Source organism: Crocuta crocuta, unplaced genomic scaffold (assembly GCF_008692635.1).
Source record: "Crocuta crocuta isolate KB4526 unplaced genomic scaffold, BGI_CrCroc_1.0 scaffold48, whole genome shotgun sequence".
Classification (NCBI taxonomy): Eukaryota; Metazoa; Chordata; class Mammalia; order Carnivora; family Hyaenidae; genus Crocuta; species Crocuta crocuta.
Window position 1 is genome coordinate 10,022,368 of NW_027533089.1, and position 21,514 is coordinate 10,043,881.

Sequence of the window (21,514 nt, forward strand, 5' to 3'; positions counted from 1 at the left end):
TCATGCCCTTGAATTAAATGTTTAGCACTGTTTTTAAATCTTACAACCTCCATTTATAGATTAAAAAATTCATTCTTAATGACTTTTTTACATTGTTATTACTCCTTTTCCTCTTATATGTTCCATTAAATCTTGGATAATCAGTTTATCTTTTTGAGGTCATAAGATTTTTTAAAATGTACATATTTTATGTCTGCAATAATACCACTCACTGTGTAAAAGACTTAAAGCTGAGATTTCAGATTAATATTATTTTTAAGCCAGCCGTGTTCTTAAAGTTTATCTAGTTTTTCACTCGATAAATGAGGAAGCTGGGGGCATAAGAGTTAAGGGACTTACCCAAAGTTACACAGATAGTAATGGCAGAGACGGAACTATTGCCCAGGCACATTCTGACTTCTGTTCTGCTACATCCCACTGCCCTACCACAGTCTTGCCGACCCATTTACTTGTCACATGTTAGATATAGTAGGAGTTCCATAAGTGTTTAATTAAATTAAAAGTAATTCTCTCAGATGGAAATCTAATGTCTAGTTAGTAGGACTCTCTTGTCACCTAGTATTCTTTACTTTTCTTCCAGCATCAGGTGCTAGATTTCTCTTCCATTTGAAACTGGAGAATTGTTCTGACTGAACCCTTCAGATTCTGCTTCTTTCCAGTGGGTGCTACTAAAATCTAAGCTTTTAAATTTTAGGTGCTTTTCTGAAAATAGAAGCAACTGAGATTTTGTAGCCATATTTGACATTCCCAGAAACATAGAACTAGATAAAAACAGTTAACCTAATTTCATGTATGCCTATCACTTAAGAAATACAAGCTTACCCAAAGACATAAATTAGCTCAGCTATTCAACACATCCTTTTACAAGAGTTTAACTTGTGACCAGACTTCCAGCAATTGTTTCTACGTTAATTTTTTTAAAATCTCTAAAGCTATATATCTTTCCATTCATTCTTTGCCTCCAGAAAGAATATTTAACACATAGAAAATATTTGATAATCCCACATAGGACAGTTTACTTTTGATTCAGGACTTTTAGACCACTTTACAGTTTTGTGCTATTCATAGAAGGGCAGTGTTCTACCCAATTATATGCCTCTGTTTACCCTGTTCCTAGTACAGGTAAAACAAGACGTTTAAATTTGCTGATGAAAATATGTGTTTCTCGATGCTCAGCATCCCTCCTCATCAGGGAAATACAAATCAAAACCACACTGAGATACCACCTCACGCCAGTCAGAGTGGCTAAAATGAGCAAATCAGAGGACTCTAGGTGCTGGCGAGGATGTGGAGAAACGGGCACCCTCCTACACCGTTGGTGGGAATCTAAACTGGTGCAGCCCCTCTGGAAAACAGTGTGGAGGTTCCTCAGGAAACTAACAATAGAACTCCCCTATGACCCAGCAATAGCACTGCTAGGAATTTACCCAAGGGATACAGAAATGCTGAGGCACAGGAGCACATGTACCCCAATGTTCATAGCAGCACTGTCCACAATAGCTAAAACGTGGAAAGAGCCTAAGTGTCCATCAACGGACGAATGGATCAAGAAGATGTGGTTCATCTATACCATGGAATACTACATGGCAATGAGAAAGAATGAAATCTGGGCATGTGTAGCAACATGGATAGATCTTGAGGGTATTACACTGAGTGAAATAAGTCAGGCAGAGAAGGACAGATACCATATGTTTGCACGTATAGGTGGATTAGGAGGAACTTAATGGAGGACTGTGGGGGAGAAGAAGGGAGATAATGGGGGAGAGGGAGAGAAGCAAACTATGAGAGACTCTTGAATGCTGAGAACAAACTGAGGACTGATGGAGGTGGGGGGAATGGGCATGGAGGAGGGCACTTGTGGGGATGAGCACTGGGTGTTATATGGAAACCAACTTGACGACAAACTATTTGTAAAAAAAAGAAAAAAAAGAAAAAATATGTGTTCCTGATTATGATTATTTCATTAAGGAATGGGAATTGAACCGTGAGAACATGACAAAAACAATAGGTCTGGTAGAAGAGAGTAAGGTGAGATAATGAAATCACTTTTAAAAAAAAGGAGAATTAAATACAAAAAAAACAGGGTAAGAAAAGAAATGAGACCCTAGTGAGGATGAGATACCCGGGAAAGAAAACGCTTAGGAGTATCAAGTAAGGTAGATAAGACTCAAAAACAGTTAAGAGAGGGGCGCCTGGGTGGGTCAGTCAGTTAAGTGTCTGACTTAGGCTCAGGCCATGATCTCATGGTTTGTGGGTTCAAGGCCTACATCAGGCTCTGTGCTGACAGCTCAGAGCCTGGATCCTGCTTCGGATTCTTTGTCTCCCTCTCTCTCTGCCCTTCCCTGCTTGCACTCTATGTCTGTCTCTCAAAAATAAATAAACATTTAAAAAATTAAAATAAAGAGTTGAGAGATTTCTAGGATGACATCTGGGGAACAGCCTATTTAGAGAGTACAGACTCCATCCGAAACAAAGGATTTGAATCCAGTACTCAGAATCAAAGGACCAAATAAATAACCTCAAGAGATAATGTCTCATTGGCCAAGGAACAGAGCCAGATGGAGTTGTAAAGTCAGACTTGGATATGAATCTGTGTCAGATTCGATATATTTCTGACATTGTGCAGGATGCTATGCAAAATACAGTATAGTCTTAACTCTCAAGGAATTTACAGTCTAATGGGGGAAAAGTGGAAAGTTAATTTAACAAAGACTGTATGGTTGGTACAAATAGTGAGGTTGGTACAAATAGTTCAGAAATGGGAGATAACACATCACATAATTTTGTTTATTTTAATTAATGGTTGTTGAGCTATCCTTGTTGCTTAGGGGCAAGCCAGACTGCAAGTTCCTTGCAAAGATTGTGTCTTATTCAGCCTTATATTTCTTAGAGTGTTTTAAAAATCCTAACACAGTACTATGAACTCATAGATTCAGTCAGTTCTCTTGGTGTTCAAATTGTCCTGAATTTGACCTGTAGAAACTCTTTCAAGTATCTTTTTTTTAAAACAGTGTCTTTTTTTTCTACAACTCCATTAGTCTTTGAGGATTTCTGTGTTTTCTGGCACCAAGTGGCAAGTTTTTACATAGTACTTAACATTAATTGAGAATAGCTAGATTTTCAAATGCTTAATAGTAAGACAATGCCTATTAGTAGTAATCTGTAAATTGCTTAATAAATGGTTCCAACAGTTAAATTGGAAATGTAAGTCCTAAGAAACCACCTGAGGTAAACTGGATGTTAAGTACCACTTGGGCTATGAGAAGTTAAGGCAGATGAAAATAAGCATGTCTTAAAGGAACTGGAACTAACTATAAAGCCTTTAGAGATAGTTTTTATAGTTGCTTATAGCAGTTCTTAAATAGATTTAATTCAGTAAGAGTACAAGAGATTTATTCTGTTAGCATTCCTGTGAAAACACCATTGAATAGCATATTCGTAGATCTTAGACATGAGTAAAGTAAGATATAAATGCGTAAAGCTATTTCAGTAATATGTATAGTACCAATGAGATGTTAGCATGACTACTCTATTAAACCTATTTGTTAACGTTTAGAGTGAAACTAATAGGATACGCTTAAAGATTTCTTTCAGCCTGATTGGGGCAACCAGTTGAGCTATGATTTTAAAGTCCAGTGCGCTTACTCAAGTACTCGGGTTTCAAGACTTGAATATTCATTTTAAAAATGTTTCATTTATTCAGAAGCTGGTTATCCATACTTTTCATCTAAGCCTTACTTTCTTCTTTCATTATCATGCCAGTATTTCTAAACACATCTGTAAGATAGAGAAGAGGGGGAGAAATTATATATGTGCAGTTTATCAGGTTCTTAATAGAAGTTCTAGATTTTTTAAAAATTTTTTGTCCAGTTAGCTAACATACAGCGTATACAGTGCGCTCTTGGTTTTGGGAGTGATTCCCATAATTCATCACTTACATACAACACCCAGTGCTCATCCCAACAAGTGCCTTTCTCAATGCCGGTCAGCCATTCACCCCCACATCAACCCTCAGTTTGTTCTCCATATTTAACAGTCTCTTAGGGTTTGCCTCCCTCTCTGTTTGAAACTATTTTTGCCCCTTCCCTTCCCCCATGGTCCTCTATTAAGTTTCTCAGGTTCCACATATGAGTGAAAACATAGATATCTGTCTTTCTCTGACTGGCTTATTTCACTTATCATAATACCCTCCAGTTCCATCCATGTTGTTTCAGATGATAGGATTTCATTCTTTCTCCTTTTGTTTTTAAGTTGATAAGTTTAGTTTTTGTTTCTGAATTTCGTGTCTTTATTCTCCAAAAAGAACTTACTGCAGGTGGTTGGGAAAATATCATTTATGGAGTAGTGGACCTAAATCCAGGAGACCTGGATTTTAGGCCTAGTTCTGCTGATTAACTGTGAGACCTTAGGATTCCAATATATTTTATATATTCATTCAGTCAGTAAGCATTTGAACACCATTTAGCTCCGAAGCATGCCTCAGGTCTTGGCTCAATTACTGCATCCTTTAGCAGCCATGCTAAATAATCTTTAAAGTGCTTTCCATCCCAGCCCTATGCTAGGTGTATAAAAGTCATCCAATTGTTAAGGAATTCAGACTGGTAGGGAGAACAGTTGGTATGAGCAATGCTGCAGTTGAACCACATGGTGCCATGGCCTACAAACGTGTCCTAAAATCTCTACGCGTGGGGCTGCCTAAACTCTGTGTTAAAAGAGCAGTAGAAAATAGCCAGGAAAAGGAGAATAAAAGAATGTTTAGGCAGAGGCCATCATATGCAAAGGTTTGGAGGCAAATAAAGAGCTCAGAAAAGAGACAGAGAAGGAGCAGCTCTAAAAGTAGCAGAGAAGGGGCACCTGAGTGGCTCAGTCAGTTAAGCGTCCGACTCTTAATTTCAGCTCATCATGATGTCATGGTTGGTGAGTTCGAGCCCTGCATCAGGCTCCATGCTGACAGGGCAGAGCCTGCTTTGGATTCTGTCTCTCTGACCCTTTCCTGCTCATGCTCGCTTGCTCGCTCTCGTGCTCTCTCTCTCTCTCCCTCTCTCAAAATAAGTAAACATTAATAATTAATTAATTAAAATAAAAGTAGGAAAATCAGTAGAGAGGGACACTTCTGAAACTGGAGAGAGATTTAGCCTAATCAGTTTGATTTTAGTATGTGGTTCTGAAAATAGCATTCAGAGAGATTGATCCAATGGTCAAGGGTAGAGCTTTCTTAATCAAATAAGGGGAAATCCACAAAATAGAATCTTCTTCCTTGATTATGTTTTGGATTATATTCTTTTTAAGAGGTTGGTCCAAATGATCCATTTGAGAGCCAATTTGAATCTTTTCCATTTAATTTATATATTCTCTTCCTGTTATCACTATCCCAATACTTCATACTTGTTTTTAGTGTATACTCTTAAATCTAAATCTTAGCTATGCCAAGATTTTGAAATATAACCAATCGTTTTGAAACCTTATTTCCTTTTGCATCAAGTAATTCAGTTTTAAAATGCATGTTTTTAGGGGCACTTGGGTAGCTCCATTGGTTTAAGCATCCAACTCTTGATATCGGCTCAGGTTGTGATCTCTCAGTCATGAGATCCAGCCCTGCATAGGGCTCTGTGCTAAGCATGGAGCCTGTGGGGATTCTCTCTTTCCCTCCCTCCCTCCCTCCTTCCCTCCTTCTCTCTTTCTCTCTCTCTGTCTCTCTCTCTCTCTCTCTCTCTGCCTCTCCCCTGCTTGTGCCCTCTCTCAAACTAAATAAATAAACATTTAAAAAAATATTGTTAGTTTTTGAAAGTAACCTAAGAACTGGCAGTTTTTCAAACTAGCAACATTTATAAATGTGTTCTACAAACTCACTACATGTCAACTAAAAGAGAATTGATAAAAGATGAAGAGCTAGCTTCCTCAGATTTACAAAAACTAAAAATTTTAAATTGTGGTTGGAAGTCTTTAGTGCAGTAAATCATGTGCTTTTCATGCACCCTATCTCACAGATGCAGTTGGACTTGAGATAATCAGATTTTCACTCCCCACGAACTGGACAGCTAAAAACATCATACAAATAATATGTGTCAGAGGCTTAGTGCTGCTTTGCTGCCTGTCTGATTTAAGTTGTTGTGGTCAGTCTGAGGAACCTGTGATATGATAAGATAGCATTCATGAGGTCATGTGGTTTGCAAGTGCCCAATCTTAACTAAGCAGCCTATGAGTACCTCAGAATGAGGAAGAGAGGCATATTAACCTTTTCTCTTTGACAAAATAGTGTAGGACTATGGTTATATATGTTATGTATTTTTAAAATTATTTGTCCATCAGGAGTTAATTTTGGTTTCCCAACAAAAAGTGAATGCTACACATGCATTCACCTTTCACTTAATACTTCTGTCTAAAGCATTAAACTTTTTATTGCAAATATGTTCACCTATTAAAATGAAGCTGGGGGGGTACCTGGGTGGCTCAGGTGGTTAAGCTCCTGATTCTTGATTTCAGCTCAGGTCATGATCTCACAGTTCATGAGTTTGAGCCCTGCTTTGGGCTCTGCTCGGACTGTGTAGAACCTGTTTGGGATTCTCTCTCTCCCTCTCTTTCTGCCTCTCCCCCATGTACATGTACCCTCTCTCCCTTTCTCAAAATAAATAAACTTAAAAAAAATTCTTTTCAAAGTAGCAGTCTCTCCGTTGGAAACATGCCAATAAAATGACTACCTGATTTATATACATATGTATATATAAACAGATTTGAGATATAATTCACATATAGTACAGTTCACTCATTTAAAGTGTACAGCTCAGTAGCTTTTAGTACGTTCACAGAGTTATGCAGCTATTACCTCAATTTTAGAATATTTTTGTCACTCCAGAAATTAATACTATTCCCATTGGTAGTCATTCTTCATTTTCCCCAAGCTCCCTTCCTGAAGCCCTAGGCAAGCACTAATCTACTTTCTGTCTCTGTAGATTTCCCTATTCTGGACATTTCATTTCAATGGAATTATACAATATGTGGTCATCTGTCATTGATTTCTTTTACTTAACATAATGTTTTCAAGATCCATTCATGTTATAGCATGTATCAGTACTTCATTCCTTTTTATTCCCTAATAATACTCCATCAATGGGTATACCACAGTCTGTTTATCCATTTAGTGTTTAATGAACATTTGGGTTTTCACTTTTTGGCTGTTATAAATATTGCAGATGTGAACATTCATATACAAAGTTCATTGTGACCATATGTTTTCATTTGTCTTGAATATTACTTACTAGTGGAATTGCTGTGTTTTAACCATTTGAAGAACTGTAATACTGTTTTCCAAAACAGCTGTACTATTTTACATTTCCACCAGCTGTGTATGAGGGTTCCAGTTTTCTCCACATCCTTGTCAATATTTGGTATTATTTCCCTTTTTTGTTTATAGCCATCCTAGTAAATACGAATGTTATCTCATTTTGGTTTGGTTTTGTATTTTCCTGGTGGCTAATGATATTGGGCATCTTGTCATATGCTTATTGGTCATCTGTATTTCTTCTTTAGAGAAATATTTACTCAGATCCTTTGCCTATTTCATAATTGGGTTGTCTTTTTATAATTGAGTTGTCAGAATTTATATATTTTAAATACAAGTCCCTTATCAGATAAATGATTTAAAATTTGGGTAAGTGATAAGATAGACTGATAAAACCTATGATTTAGCTTTAGAGAAGAATGATTTCTCTTAACTATTCAGTCCAGATAGAAAAGAAGTACTTTGTTCTTCTGAGGATGTTTTGCTAAATATTTGAATTTTTTTAGTTCTTCAGCTGAAGGTTAAATCAAATGAAATATACATGGTACTTTGATGTAGCTTTAAAAGTTCAGAGTGAAACAAGTGTGAAGTGATTTATTTCCTGTAATTGGTCATAAATTTACATAGAAGTTCAAATATTCCTAACCTCATCACCATTGACATTAGAGTGCCTTCTAAATAATGTTAATGGTTTCAGTTTTATCAAGATGTGTCAGCTGCCAGGAAGAGGTCAATGCAGTTTCATTTTGTTTGCCATAGCACACTGGATAAATCTAAGTATACAGTATAGAGTCACTAAGAGTTCTTTGCAAATGACTTCTTTCTTCTCCCTCTCTCCTCTGGTAACAAATGCAGAGTATAAGTTTCTTCAGTGCCAAACTTTGCTTTCTACCTTTTTCACTTATTATTGTGGGTATATATTTTTTTCTTTGCTTCTGAAAGCATGGGTTTTAACTATCATTTTATACATTTAACACAGAATCTGTATTTTTTTAAATTTTAAGTGGTTTTATCTGGTGTTTACAAATAATTTACTTAAAGCCAAAATAGTCTTCAGCATTGTCTGTTTTGTATTATTTCAGTACAATCCTTGAATTTTTAAATTTAACCTACTTTTAAGTACTGTGGATCTGAATTTTTGCTCTTGTCTATGTAGTACAGTGATCAAAAAGTCATGACCTCCAATTGATCGCTTTTATTGGTTTCCTGTTCTGATTCACTGGAAATCTTTTGGTTTGTGTGCTTATGGCTAGTTTTAATCTTTGTCATATGTATAATTCATTTTTGAAAGAAGCTGATAATTGAGAACTAATTTAGCACATAATTTCCCTTTTACATTTTGAAAACTGCAAAATCTATTAAAATATTGTATAAGGATTTCAACAAAATTACTGATTAAACTTTGGAGTAAAAAGTAAAGCCTCTAGAACTTAGAAATACAAATCTTGTGATTATTGAACTTTATGTCCATCTCATATAAAGTATAATGTATAGTTTTTTAAAACTTTATATCTTGTACATCACTTGCAGAAATGTTAGATTTAGCTGTAATAGCAATAGCTCAGTGTTTTACAAAGATTGATTATATAAACCCAAATGTACAAATAGGATCTTTTATAATCTGATATGACTCAGTCTTGGAAACTTACTGCATCTGTTTTGCAGTTCACTTGGTATCACATGACTCACTTAAATGGTTTAAACCCTGTCTAGTAGTGATCAAAGTTCATTTGGTTAGGGGTTTTTTTGGTGTGTGGATGACTTTTTTCCACTTTGTTGTGGACTGATTGTCTTTCAGAACACTCAGTACAGCCCTTCTTATTCTTTTGAATCTCAGAAAGTGGTAGTTGTCTGTACAGCTCAGCCTCCAGTCACACGGGGGAAAATTTTTTGACTTTAAATAATATGCATGGAAGCACTTTTAACTGTAAAACCTCATATAAATATAAGGGTTTTTATTAATTTTCTTACTCCTACACATTAAAATTGAGAAAGGATAAGCTATTGTGTCTCTTTAAAATCAACTGTAAAAATCAACCCAAACTTTTTAAAGTTACCAGTGTAATTACTGAAAGCAAGCAAAAACATAGAGAATATGGGTCCTCTGTCCACATGGACACTAACCCAGGTGATCAGATTTCTCAGCACAGATTTCTCTATTATTCATAAGGAAGTTATACTTAAAGACTACAAATCTCTAAAGCAATGTTGTCTGTTTTACAAATTTCTGTCTTACTCTGTAGAGCTTTAGCTAATGAAGTAGACTAATGAGAAATTCTTTTAATACTTGCGTTTCTTTAATGATTATTGATGTCCTTTGGGTCTTCAGCATATTCATTCCTTCAGGTTCTTCTCCTTGCTTTCCAATTTTACTGATAATCTTCATGTGAAGTAGCTATAATAGTTCTTAATAATCTTTTTTAGTGTTTGAACTTTGACAATCATGCAGTTAGAAACTGCTGTTTCCTGTCAAAACCTACATTCATCAGACTATGAACATGACAGTTTCCTGTTTTCTTATTAGCTATACAGCATCTTATGCTGTATTCTTTATAAGTTGTATAATATCTTAACTTAATACTTTCTTTTTCTAATTGCTCTATACTTTCTTTGGGTCAGCATTGTTGAATACGTGCAGAGAAATCTTAAAGTCCGAACTCTTTGAAACTAGTGAGAGGTTAAGATTTGGTAACTTTTTAAGTTGTAATGAGTATGCCAGAATGTCTTAAGTATTTAAATAAATTCTACATGTTTTTATTTTTTTACTGTGTCTCTTCATGCATAACATGATGAAGCAGTCCGTATCAGGTAAGAAATGGTGCGTTATTGGGGTCTTGTGTATTGATACTGCCCTCGGTCTGCTTATTAATATTCTCATTCACAAAGAATGGGATGAATGATTAGTACGTAAGGGCTTTCTCAAGAATCCTGACATCTTTTTAGTGTAGTTCATTTATATTTCTTATGTACCCACTCTTGTCAAGTCAGAATGCTGAGTTCTAGGATACAAAAATGATTAAGATACAGTCTCCCCATCATCAAAGGCTAACAGAAGACGTAGAATATATGTACAGCAACCTGTCGTTTCATATTTTTCCAGACAGTGCTAATTTTAAATACTTAAGTTTTTTTTTCCAAGTTAGAATGAATTATCTCAAATATATGTGTGTCAATCAATAGAATATTAAAGTTTATGAAAATATGCCTGTTGATGTATTAAATATATTATAAAAATTACAAAAATGGCTTATAAAAATGCTAATATTTTAAACTATTAATATCAAAATAATACCAGAAAACAAAAAAGAAATACTTTTAAATGTAAAGGAAGCAGTTTTATTTTTTTTGTTTTTGTTTTTTGTCATTGGGTTATTTGGAGGTTTTGTTATGGTGAGTATAACTGCTTATCAAAATGGTCAGCTACAGGGGTCCCTGGGTGGCTCAGTCAGTTGAGCATCAGACTCTTGATTTTGTCTGAGGTCATGATCCCAGGGTCATGGGATCGAGCCACACTTTGGGCTCTGCACTGAGCATGGAGCTTGCTTAAGATTCTCTCTACCTCATCCCTCGCCCCTCATCCCTCCTTGGTATCATGGATGCACAGGGATGTGCTTGCTCGCTCTCTCTCTCTCTCTCTCTCTCCCTCCCCTTCCCCCCCTTCTCTCTAAAGTAAAAAAAGAGCCACAAATGAATTTGGAAGCATTTTTGAGAGGTTTTATTGATCACCTTATTTTTTTTCACATGCATGCTTTTTATTATGGAAATTTTGAAACATTCACAAATGCATGGAGAATAAGTTTAATAAACTTTGTGTTACCTATCACTGAACTTCAAAACTTTCCTTTTTTTTCTTGTTTTTGAGCTATTTTCTAACAATTTAAATGGAATCAGACAGAATATACTCTTTAATATCAGGCTACTTGTGCTTATAAATTTTAAACATTTTTTAATGTGGCTGTAATTCATTTTCATTTTTGTATAGCATCCCATTATAAAAATAAAGAACCATTTATTTTTTTATTATTGATGCACAGTTGTGCTGTTTTCAGTCCACAGAACTACCAAATAATGCTGCTGTAAACATTCTTTGGCATGATGAACATTTTTAGGCATTCCTATTGGGTCTTTACTTAAGAGTGAAGGTTTTGGGTCATAGAGGATGTGTAAGTCCATTTCTTAGGAGATAGTTCAAAGTTTTTAAAGTAGTAAAAGCTTACATATGTAGTAGTTGCTCTTAATTTTTACCAGCACTTGGTATTGTTGGTGGTTTATTTTAGCCATTATGTATACAGATCACGTTGTGATTTCAGTTTGCATTTCCTGATAAATAATGATGTTGTCCACCTTTTCATGTATTTGTTGGCCATTTGGCTGTCTTTTGTGTGAAATGGCTAGTCAAAACTTTTGCCCATTTTTTCAGGTAGATTGNATTATTATTAACATATGAGAATTAATTACCTGTCCTACATAAAGCTTTTTTGTGATAAACATATAGTTAGTATTAATCCCATTCTGTTCTTGCCATCTTAACTGTCTTGAAGGTGTCCTTGATGAAGAGAAGTTCTTCATTTTAATAAGGTTCAATTTATTTTTTCTGCCTTTATGCTTAGTGCAGCCTATTGAGGAAATCTTGTCCGGAAGTCTCGAAACCATTCACCTATATTTTTTACTACAAATAATGTTTTGTTTTGTTTTGTTTTTAATTTGGGTATAGTTGACACACAATTAGTTAACTGATTAGTTATATTAGTTTCAGGTGTAGAACATGGTGATTCATCTTCTGTATACGTTATGCTCTGCTCACCACGTGATGACTTTATGCTTAGAATACAACTAAACAAATAATTGAAACTAAGAAATTCAGTATTTACAGTGGAAAATGCTTTGTTCCCCAAAGATTTTGAGACATGAATATACATAATACAGAAATAACTGAATATTAGGTTAATTAAACCAAATTAAATTGCTGATACTTGACTTTGACTTACAAAAATGTTAGTATCAGATGCTTCAATCTGATAGTTAAAAAAATAGTTCTAAGGCAAAATCTAGTAAAATCAACATTTTTATTAGTACACAGAAATGTATGCAGTATCAAAGTGGGTCACATATTTGGTAGCCAGTGCAAAACATGGAACATAACATACTGAAGATTAATAGTTTTAGTATTGAAACCAAACTAATTATTCTCTTCCTCTTTCTTAACTTTGAAATAAATTTCTTTTATGTGTCTACCATTGGGATAGAAAAATGAACTGAATAGGAAGGTGTTAGGCTAGTGGCCAAACATCTGAGTAAGAGCAATTGTATAATGACTAAAACAGTGGAGTTCTAGTGATTGTCTGGTGAGACCCAAAAATAGAATTTAGAAATTCCAGTGAAAGAATGAGTGACAATTACATGTCTTTCTAGCATTCTTCCATAGATATTATTTCTTGAACTTTTATTAATAGATATTTTTATTTAAATATAAGATATATACAGAAAAATGTACAAATCATGAGTGTCTAGCTTGATAAATTATCACAAAAATGAATGTGCCCATCTGCCACCTAGATCAAGAACTAGAACATTGCCAGCATTTCAGAAGTCTCCTTGTCATTCTTCCCACTTACTACCTAGGGTTTTTTTAAATCTTTTTTTTAAATGTTTATTTAATTTTGAGAGAGAGAGAGAGACAGAGCGTGAGCAGGGGAGGGGCTGAGAAAGAGAAAGAGGGAGAGACAGAATCTGAAGCAAGCTCTTCTCTGAGCTGTCAGCACAGCCCAACATGGGGCTCAAACCCACAGACCGTGAGATCATGACCTAAGCTGAAGTCACATGCTTAACCAACTGAGCCACCAAAGCTCCCCCTTACTACCTAGTTGTTAATCTTATATTAATGAAATCAGAGAGAATGAATTCTTTTGTGTTTGGCTTTTTTGCTCAACAGTGTGAACTTTATCCATGTTGTTCCTTGAAGCAGTAACCTGTTCATTCATTTTTGTTGCTGTAAAGTGTCTCATTGTATAAATATACCATAATTGCTTTATTCATATTGTTTATAAACATTCGAGTTATTTTCATTGGGGATTATAATGAATAAAATTGATATGAACCCTGTTATGTGTATTATATTTGTTTCTATTGTTCATACACTTAGGAATGGGATTGCTGCGTGACTGTTAAAATTTATTGTTAAAACCAGGACACTTTGGAGAATAAGGTTAGGACACCATTAATAATTACATTGTGACAGCAGATATAAGGTAGGACTGTCTCAAGCAAACTGTAATTTTAGCTATTCTAGGTATAGGATATGTAGATGTTCAACTTTAGTAAATACTGCCAAACCATTTTCAAAAGTGCTTTTACTAACTTAAACTCCTGCCACCACTGCTAAGAATCTGTAATGAAGTAATTCAGTATGGTCAGTTAAGGGATCATTAATTTGCTTTGACAACCAACCTGGCAGAAAGTAAGGCAAAGTTCTCTTGCTGAAATTAGAGAGCTTATATTACACACTTTAGAAAATAGTTTGGAAATGTCTACTAAAGCTTAACACACATATTCTCTGTTACCCAACAATTACACTCCTGGGTGTGTACAGAGAAATGAGTGCTTATATTCATCAAAAAAAAATCGTATAAGAATATTCATAGCAGCATTATATGTAATAGGGTGGAAACAGTACAAGTGTCCATTAACAGGATGAATAAATAAATTATGATATATTTAATAATGGAATATTATACCACACTGAAGAAGAATGAACTATGCTATACATGCCATCATGGATGAAGCTCACAGACATAATGTTGAGTAACAGGAGCCAGACATAAATGAGTGTATACCATATGATTCTTTATATTAAGTCCAAGAACAGGCAAAACTATTCTTTGGTGATAGATCTGAGAATAGTGGCTACCTTTGAAGGTATCCCTGGGTGAGGAGAGGACACAATGGAGCCTCCTGGGGTGTTGGAAATGTTCTATATCTTGATCTGGGTGGTAGTTATATGGACATAAACATAAGTAAAAATTTATCAACCTGTACACTTAAAATCCATGTGCTTTACTGTGTCTTTAACAAAACCAAACAAAACAAAACATGATTCTAGGGGAGCCTGGATGGCTCGAAAGGGCATGCGAGTCTTGATCTCAGGGTTGTGAGTTCAAGTCCCACACTGTGTATATAGATTAAAGTCCATATTTACATTAAGGTTCACTGTTTGGACTGTAATTCTGTGAGTTTTTACAAATGTTTAATGATAGGTGTCTACCATTACAGTGTCATACAAAATAGTTGCACCACCTAACAACCCTCTATTCTCCAGCTATTTATTCCTTTTTTCCTCCCTTTGAACTTCTGGCAGCCACTGATCTATTTACTGTCTTGATAATTTTGCCTTTTTCAAAATGTTGTATAGTTGGAATCATACACCATGTAGCCTTTTCAGATTGACTTCTTTGACTTAACAATATGTCTTTAAGATTCCTGTATGTCACATCCCCCATCTTCAAACATCCCTAGGGGCCTAATATTAAACTGCTTTAACAGTTCCTCAGACCTACTATGCTGTCTGTTGCCTCCATACTTTGAGCACATACTTCACCGCTCAAATGCGGCTTTTCAGATGTGTGATACCATGTACTATTTTCTAACCAGAAAGAATAATTGATACAGACTCAGGTATTCAGAGAGAAATGGGGACCCTGCTCAAAGACCTGGAAAGGATTCCACTCTTAAGGGTATATTTCATTTGCGTGTGTGTTAAAGTTCCTGAATTTCCCTGGATATAGTCTTTGAGACCTGTCTAAAACTGGAGCACAATTACAGTAAAACTTTTCTACTGTTCTGATGAGAGAGCCTAGAACCAAGGGAAACAGTAGACTAACAGCAGTAGTACCAAGTTCTGATGAGATAATCATGGGGATGTTTTTTGAAAATATTGGCAATAATACTTAAGCATTTATAGTACATGAAATTCCAAGCAGAATTCTTTTTAAATTCAGGTGCGCATGGGTGGTTCAGTCAGTTAAGCATCTGAGTCTGGACTGTTTCAGGTCATGATCTCAGTTCTGGAGTTTGAGCCCTGCATCAGGCTCTGTGCTGACAGTGCTTGGAATTTGGTCTCCCTCACTCTCTGCCCCTCACCCACTTGTTTCTCTCTCTCTCAAAATAATAAAAATTAAAAAATAGATTCTGTTAAAAAAAGATTTTTAAAATTTAAACTTTATTTTAAAAAGTTAACTTTGTATTGCAGAAATCAGCCTAAAATTACTAATCTAGATAAAAAATATCAAAGTGTATTAGAGGTATTTTATCATTATAGCATTGTCCTCACTGATTTCAAGTTATATTTTATTGTAGCAATATGCTTTATTGTGCCCTTGCACAGATATGCACAATCACCCATGTGTGTTTCTCTCATATGACTGTTGAGTTGTATTAAGAAACATTTTTTCTATCAAGGCCTGTAAAGCTAGAACTATACTCCTAAGGTTGGACGTATTATCCTTTAAAAGCTATAGTCTGTCACCTGGATATGAAGCTGATCCTCAGAATAAAATTTGAACTTGAAGGTTAACATTTGATAGGAGGAAAAGAAAAGAAGGCTCTGACTCTTTTTTATAAACATACGTTCTCTCACTTTATTAGAGATGTTAGGATGTCTAAAACTGGATGGTTTTCCTCAGTAATGAATCTCCTAAAACACCCCATGGGAATCAGATTTGAAACTAGATGGTGAAGGTGTCATATCTTAAGATATTTACTAGTCTCATAATCTTTGTATTTTTGTTTTTTCCCCCTGGTTGTTTGTGTTGATCAGGCCATCATATTTTTAAAGTGCAACAGTGATCAATGTGATGATGGCAGTTAATAAATTAATAAGAACATCTTAAGTTCAATGTATTTATTTTTACCACATTTTCTTAACATGATTCTAATATAGTATATCCCTAAGTATGATCCATTTAGACCAATGTCTCTCAAAATGTGACCTATGGATCATCCTATTCAGAATTACCTGAGGTACAGATTAAAATACAGACTCCTGAGCCACACCTGCTGAATCCAGCCGTCTTGAGAGGAGGGCCCACGTATCTACGTATTTTTAAAATAATCGTAAATGGTTCTTACACATAACACAATTTATTATTGGTCTAAAGAATTTGGAAGTCAAAGGATGCTCTTAGAATCACCAATTTTCTGACAAAAGTAAGGACTCCAGAGTGACTCACCAAGTTGAATAGTCCATCAGATCGTCTCTGTGGTAATTTTTGGCTCTTTTAGCTGATATTTGGAAATTGGCAAATCTACTTAATATCTAAAATCCCAAGTTATTTTTTTATGTTTTATTTATTTCTGAGAGAGAGAGAGACAGCGTGAGTAGGGGAGGGTCAGAGAGAGAGGGTGACACAGAATCTGAAACAGGCTCCAGGCTCTGAGCTACCTGTCAGCACAGAGCCCGACATGGGGCTCGAACCCATGAACCATGAAATCATGACCTGAGCCAAAGTCGGATGCTTAACCAACTGAGCCACCCAGGCGCCCCTAAGATCCCAAGTTATTTTTAAATGTTACAGAAACTAGAAGGCACTCATTGGAAGGAAACATTTTATTACACGATAAACTTGTTATTTTACATACTCATTTTTAAGAATATAATAATCTGAAGGACAGATTTAGATTATGTATTATCTTCTAGTTAAGTAGGCCAAAATTATTTAAAAATTCTTTTTCTAGAGAGAGCAAAACCAAGAAAGAGATTCTCAACTATAGAGAACAAACTGATGGTTAGCAGAAGGGAGGTAGGTTAGGGGATGAGTGAAAGAGGTGATGAGGACTAAGGAGTGGGGATTAAGGGCTTGTTGTGATGAGCCTTGAGTGATATATGGAATTGCTATCACTATATTGTACACCTGAAACTAACATAACACTATATGTTAACTATACTGGAATAAAAAGAAAACAAAACAGAATCTCAACCATCCCAGCAATAGTCAAAGAAACAACAATGACAATAATAGTACCTCTTACAATGGAGGAAAATATGTAATGGTCATGCTGGCCAAGGCTATATATAGTAGGCATGCTCAAATCTTCCTGGTGGCAGAATAAAAACTGTTGAAAATAAGTGTGATCATACTTATCAAGAGAAAAAAATACAAAAATAAAAATTGTTTTTCACTTGCTTCCAAATAGCTAATTGATAAGAAGACAACACAGGAGTCCACTAAATTATTCCTTGTATTTAAGACATTTTTTAAGATAATTACAATTTTTTAAAATGTATATTGGAAATTTTTTCTTAGAATTTTAAAGAACCTGCTCTACTGTCTTTACAGTTGAGAAGTTAGTATCATTGTGATTCTTAATCTTTTATATAAATGAATGGTTTTGGTTTTGGCTTTATCTTTGTTCCCAGTTCTGAAATCTCATTGTGAGGTACCATGGTATAAAGTGTATTCTATCCATTGTGATGGGTACTTGATAGGCTTTTTCAGTCCCAAAGCTCATATCTTTCAGATCAATTTATGTCTGAAACCTCTTTTCTTTGGGGGGGGGGGCATATACTGGTTTGTTTGTTTATTTAATATGGAAGCAGTTTCTTTAGAGGAAATAAACCCTCTCCCCCTACCCCACTACCCTTAGATGCCTTTTTTTTCCTCCCAAATGTCTGCTAATATTTGACTCTGTGCTCAAACTCTAGACCTGGAGAACTTAAAGAGCTGGCAGGAAGTTCTGAATGCCTAGGTAGGGCTCATTGACTGTGATCTAGCTGAGACCCTTCTCTGGGGAAATCCCAGGATTCACCAGAGAAGAGTCTCTTTGCTCAAACTTCCAAAGATTCCTGGTGCTTCTGTTTCCTTGGCGAATCTCAAAAGTACTTCCATTTACATTCAGTGGCTTTAAAACCTATCTCTAATTTCACCTAGGAAAATAATACTTTTTAAATCTTTTTCATGACATGAGTGTGTTAGTGACATTTCACAAAGTTATATTTTGTTGCTTTATAACAATGTTCCAACAGTCTTTGACAAAAAGTTAGAAAAGACAAGGGGCCACAGAAGGGTATGCTAAAGTACCTATGTGTACTTTTCAAGACAGACAGTGAGTACGTAGCTTTTCTCGGATTCCTGATCCCATGACTGACCCAAAAAGGATAGCAAGCAAAGCCAACCAAACAAAACATTGCCTATTGAGTAGTGGTCCTTATCCTGGGATGTGCATCAGAATTATTCCAGTCTTTTGGAGATGAACGCTCCTAAACCAGGAGGAAGTTTCAGGAGGTGGCATTTTAGTGGACTGCTCCTCGTGTCCCCTCTGTCAGCATATACACTAAACAGATGCTGCTTGTTTCAACCACCATGTGGTAGAATTGGCTCAGAACAACTTGGTTGTACTACTGAAATGGTGTCCATTTCTACACATACACACATAGGCAGTTGTTCATGGGTTAGAAGGACTTTTATTGTTTATAATTAAGAGTTCCATTTCATGTAAATCATCTCCTGACTCAGCTGCATTTGGTTTGAACAGATCTACCACAGTGATTCTCAAACTGAGGTATCAAGATCTTCTGAGATGCTTGTAAATAAAAGCTTTATTTTCAGGATTTTGATTCCTTAGATCCGGGGAGAGATTCTACATTTTTAATATTCATCCTTGGTTATCCTGATGTGGATGATCAGTGGACCATATTTTGAGATTTGCTAATCTAACTTGTTACCAATAATAATATCCATGGGAGGTTTTTTGGGGGGGAATAAGGTTGAGAAGATTAATAGTCTGATTTTTGTTGTTGTTTAAGTATAATTAGCTTCAAAAGTCTTGTGATAAGGATCAGCATTACAGCTCTTAGATCCAGACACCCAAGATTTTATACTTTAGAGGGCCCAGCTCTGGCCTTCCTCCAGCCAAACCTCTCTTCACAGGATGAGGATTCCCCCAGGACATCTGTCTGTTCAGCCCCTTACAGACTACATTATGGGTTCTCAGTACCCTGGAATTCCTTGCCCAGATGTACACTTTCAGGGCCTATATGGGCCTTGTCCCTCTCAGAATCAGCGTGCCCACTCCTAGGTCCAGGAGATAACAGGGATAGCTTCAGTTTTACCAGATAGTTCCTTACCTTCACCTTTTTCTTCTCTCCAAAATTCCTTTAATGCTGTTGCTATTTTTTATGAGCAGTTCTCAAGTAAAGAAGCTTTAAGTGCATCCCCTTTGCCATTGAGGAAATAACCCTTCACCCTAGAGTTAGTTTTATATAATATTTGAGGTCACTTATTACATCTGATATGAGGCTGCAGTTTTTTAAATGCAATAAATTTTGTTAGAGCTAAAGCTTTCCAAACAATTGGGAAGTTGTGGTTTCCCTGTCACACTCCTTTTGTAACAGCCAGGGAAAAGGAAGACACGTGTTCCATATTATTTCTTCAAAAGGGTCTGGGAAAAAAGAAAGGAAGAGATTAACTGACTTAATTTAACACTTGGAGCTATAAATCATGTGTTGCAATATGGTGATAGGATATTGCATCAGAACGTGGCAGTTGTAGTAATGCAGTGGGTATCACAATTAAGGGGAGGTTTTCGTGGTGCTTTGTGCCCTTTCCCTAAAAACTTAGGTCCTTTCTGCTCTGCAAGGGGAAAAGGTGTTACTTAAATGACACTGTACCTCTCTGTAATTTCAGTGCCTTGACCTAGGACATAGGACTTCCTTTATGGTCGAAGATTTGCCTGAGGCAGGCATTGCTGTACCGAGTCCCTCTTGTTTCCCATTGTTGTTCACACACCAGCAGGGAAGTGCTGAGGTTTCTTCATTTCTTCCTGGAAGTCTGTCGGGAAAGCTGAGAGGTGTTATGGCAAGGCTGTAATGTCTTTACTCTCAGAACCGTTAGTTTTGAAAGTATATGTAACATTTCCTGAATATTTCACATAGGCTTTATCTTAAGATTTGAAAGATAGTGAGTGACCAGGAATTTGTCCCTGAGAAACAAAGTTGAAGTTTAATAGTAATCATAAGGGTAGAAGGCAGGGGATATATTTCAGCAAAAATTCTTACAAGTCAAGGTAGATTTTGGTAATTAGTTTTTTTCTCTTAATGTTTTAGTTTTGTTTTTAACTCTTCTGCTCTGTTATAGGAGAAAATGCACGATGTGTGGGAGAAATTAAACAACTGACAATATCAACATTAGATTTCATATTTAAAACCTAAGCTCTTGAGAATAGGGCTGATTCTCAAGTATGTAGTAATAGAAATGGTAGGATCTATGGTTTTGGGTTTGAGAATTTGTGAGAACTTGGGCAAAGAAGTGGGGGAGATGATAGAAGGAAATCACCTCTAATCCTGATAATGCTGGTTTTGGAGAATGTGGTTTAGACAAATGACGACAATGGGTTTTTCATTGCTGAACTCCAGAGTTAGACTTGCCCACCCAGTAACGGGTAGCATATAATATCCACAGCCCTTCCCACGTGAAGGTCTGGCTGTGTAAAACTCCTGGGAAAGCCAACACTTGGCTCTGAAAGGTGGAAAGAGAAGAGAAATAGGTGAGCAATACAGGTCATTCCTTCCCCTCTTCCCTTATGAGAGAAGTTGCTCCTTCTCCCTGAGGAGGAGTAGGGGAGAGAAGGCAAAAGCATATACTATTGGCATTCTTCTCATGCAGAGAGAAATCTCATAGTGGGAAGAAGCATTCCTGCCCTGAGTAAGTCTTTGATGGTGTTTGGGATGTTATAATAGGATGGAGACACAGAGTGCTCGCTTCGGCAGCACATATACTAAAATTGGAACGATACAGAGAAGATTAGCATGGCCCCTGCGCGAGGATGACACGCAAATTCGTGAAGCGTTCCATATTTTTCATGGAAAGAGCCTAAGTGTCCATCAACGGACGAATGGCTCAAGAAGATGTGGTTTATCTATACCATGGAATACTACATGGCAATGAGAAACAATGAAATCTGGCCATGTGTAGCAACATGGATGGACCTTGAGGGTGTTATGCTGAGCGAAATAAATCAGGCAGAGAAGGACAAATATCATATGTGTGCACGTATAGGAGGATTAGGAGGAACTTAACAGAGGACCAAGGGGGAGAAGAAGGGCGGAAATGGTGGGGGAAAGGGAGAGAGGCAAACCATGAGAGACTCTTGAATGCTGACAAAAACTGAGGACTGATGGATGTGGGGGGGAGGAGGGATGGGCATGGAGGAGGACACTTGTGGGGATGAGCACTGAGTGTTATG

The 21,514-nt window shown here is 36.2% G+C and overlaps 1 protein-coding gene and 1 non-coding gene across 7 annotated transcripts in view; both read left to right on the forward strand.

Moving 5' to 3' along the window:
- EVI5 (ecotropic viral integration site 5) overlaps window positions 1-21,514 on the forward strand; it is a 208,024-nt gene that overhangs the window by 181,552 nt on the left and 4,958 nt on the right. The window contains exon 20 of one of the 6 annotated variants that reach the window (XM_077746020.1): window positions 19,957-21,151. The exons of the other annotated variants lie outside the window; for them this stretch is intronic. Coding sequence (XP_077602146.1) covers window positions 19,957-20,139 — 183 coding nt within the window. The 3' untranslated portion in view covers window positions 20,140-21,151. Of the gene's footprint in view, window positions 1-19,956; window positions 21,152-21,514 lie in introns of those variants that run through there. 6 annotated transcript variants of the gene reach the window in all.
- LOC144216753 (U6 spliceosomal RNA) lies at window positions 21,023-21,129 on the forward strand. Its single transcript, XR_013330738.1, has one exon. It is a non-coding gene; the product is annotated as a U6 spliceosomal RNA (small nuclear RNA).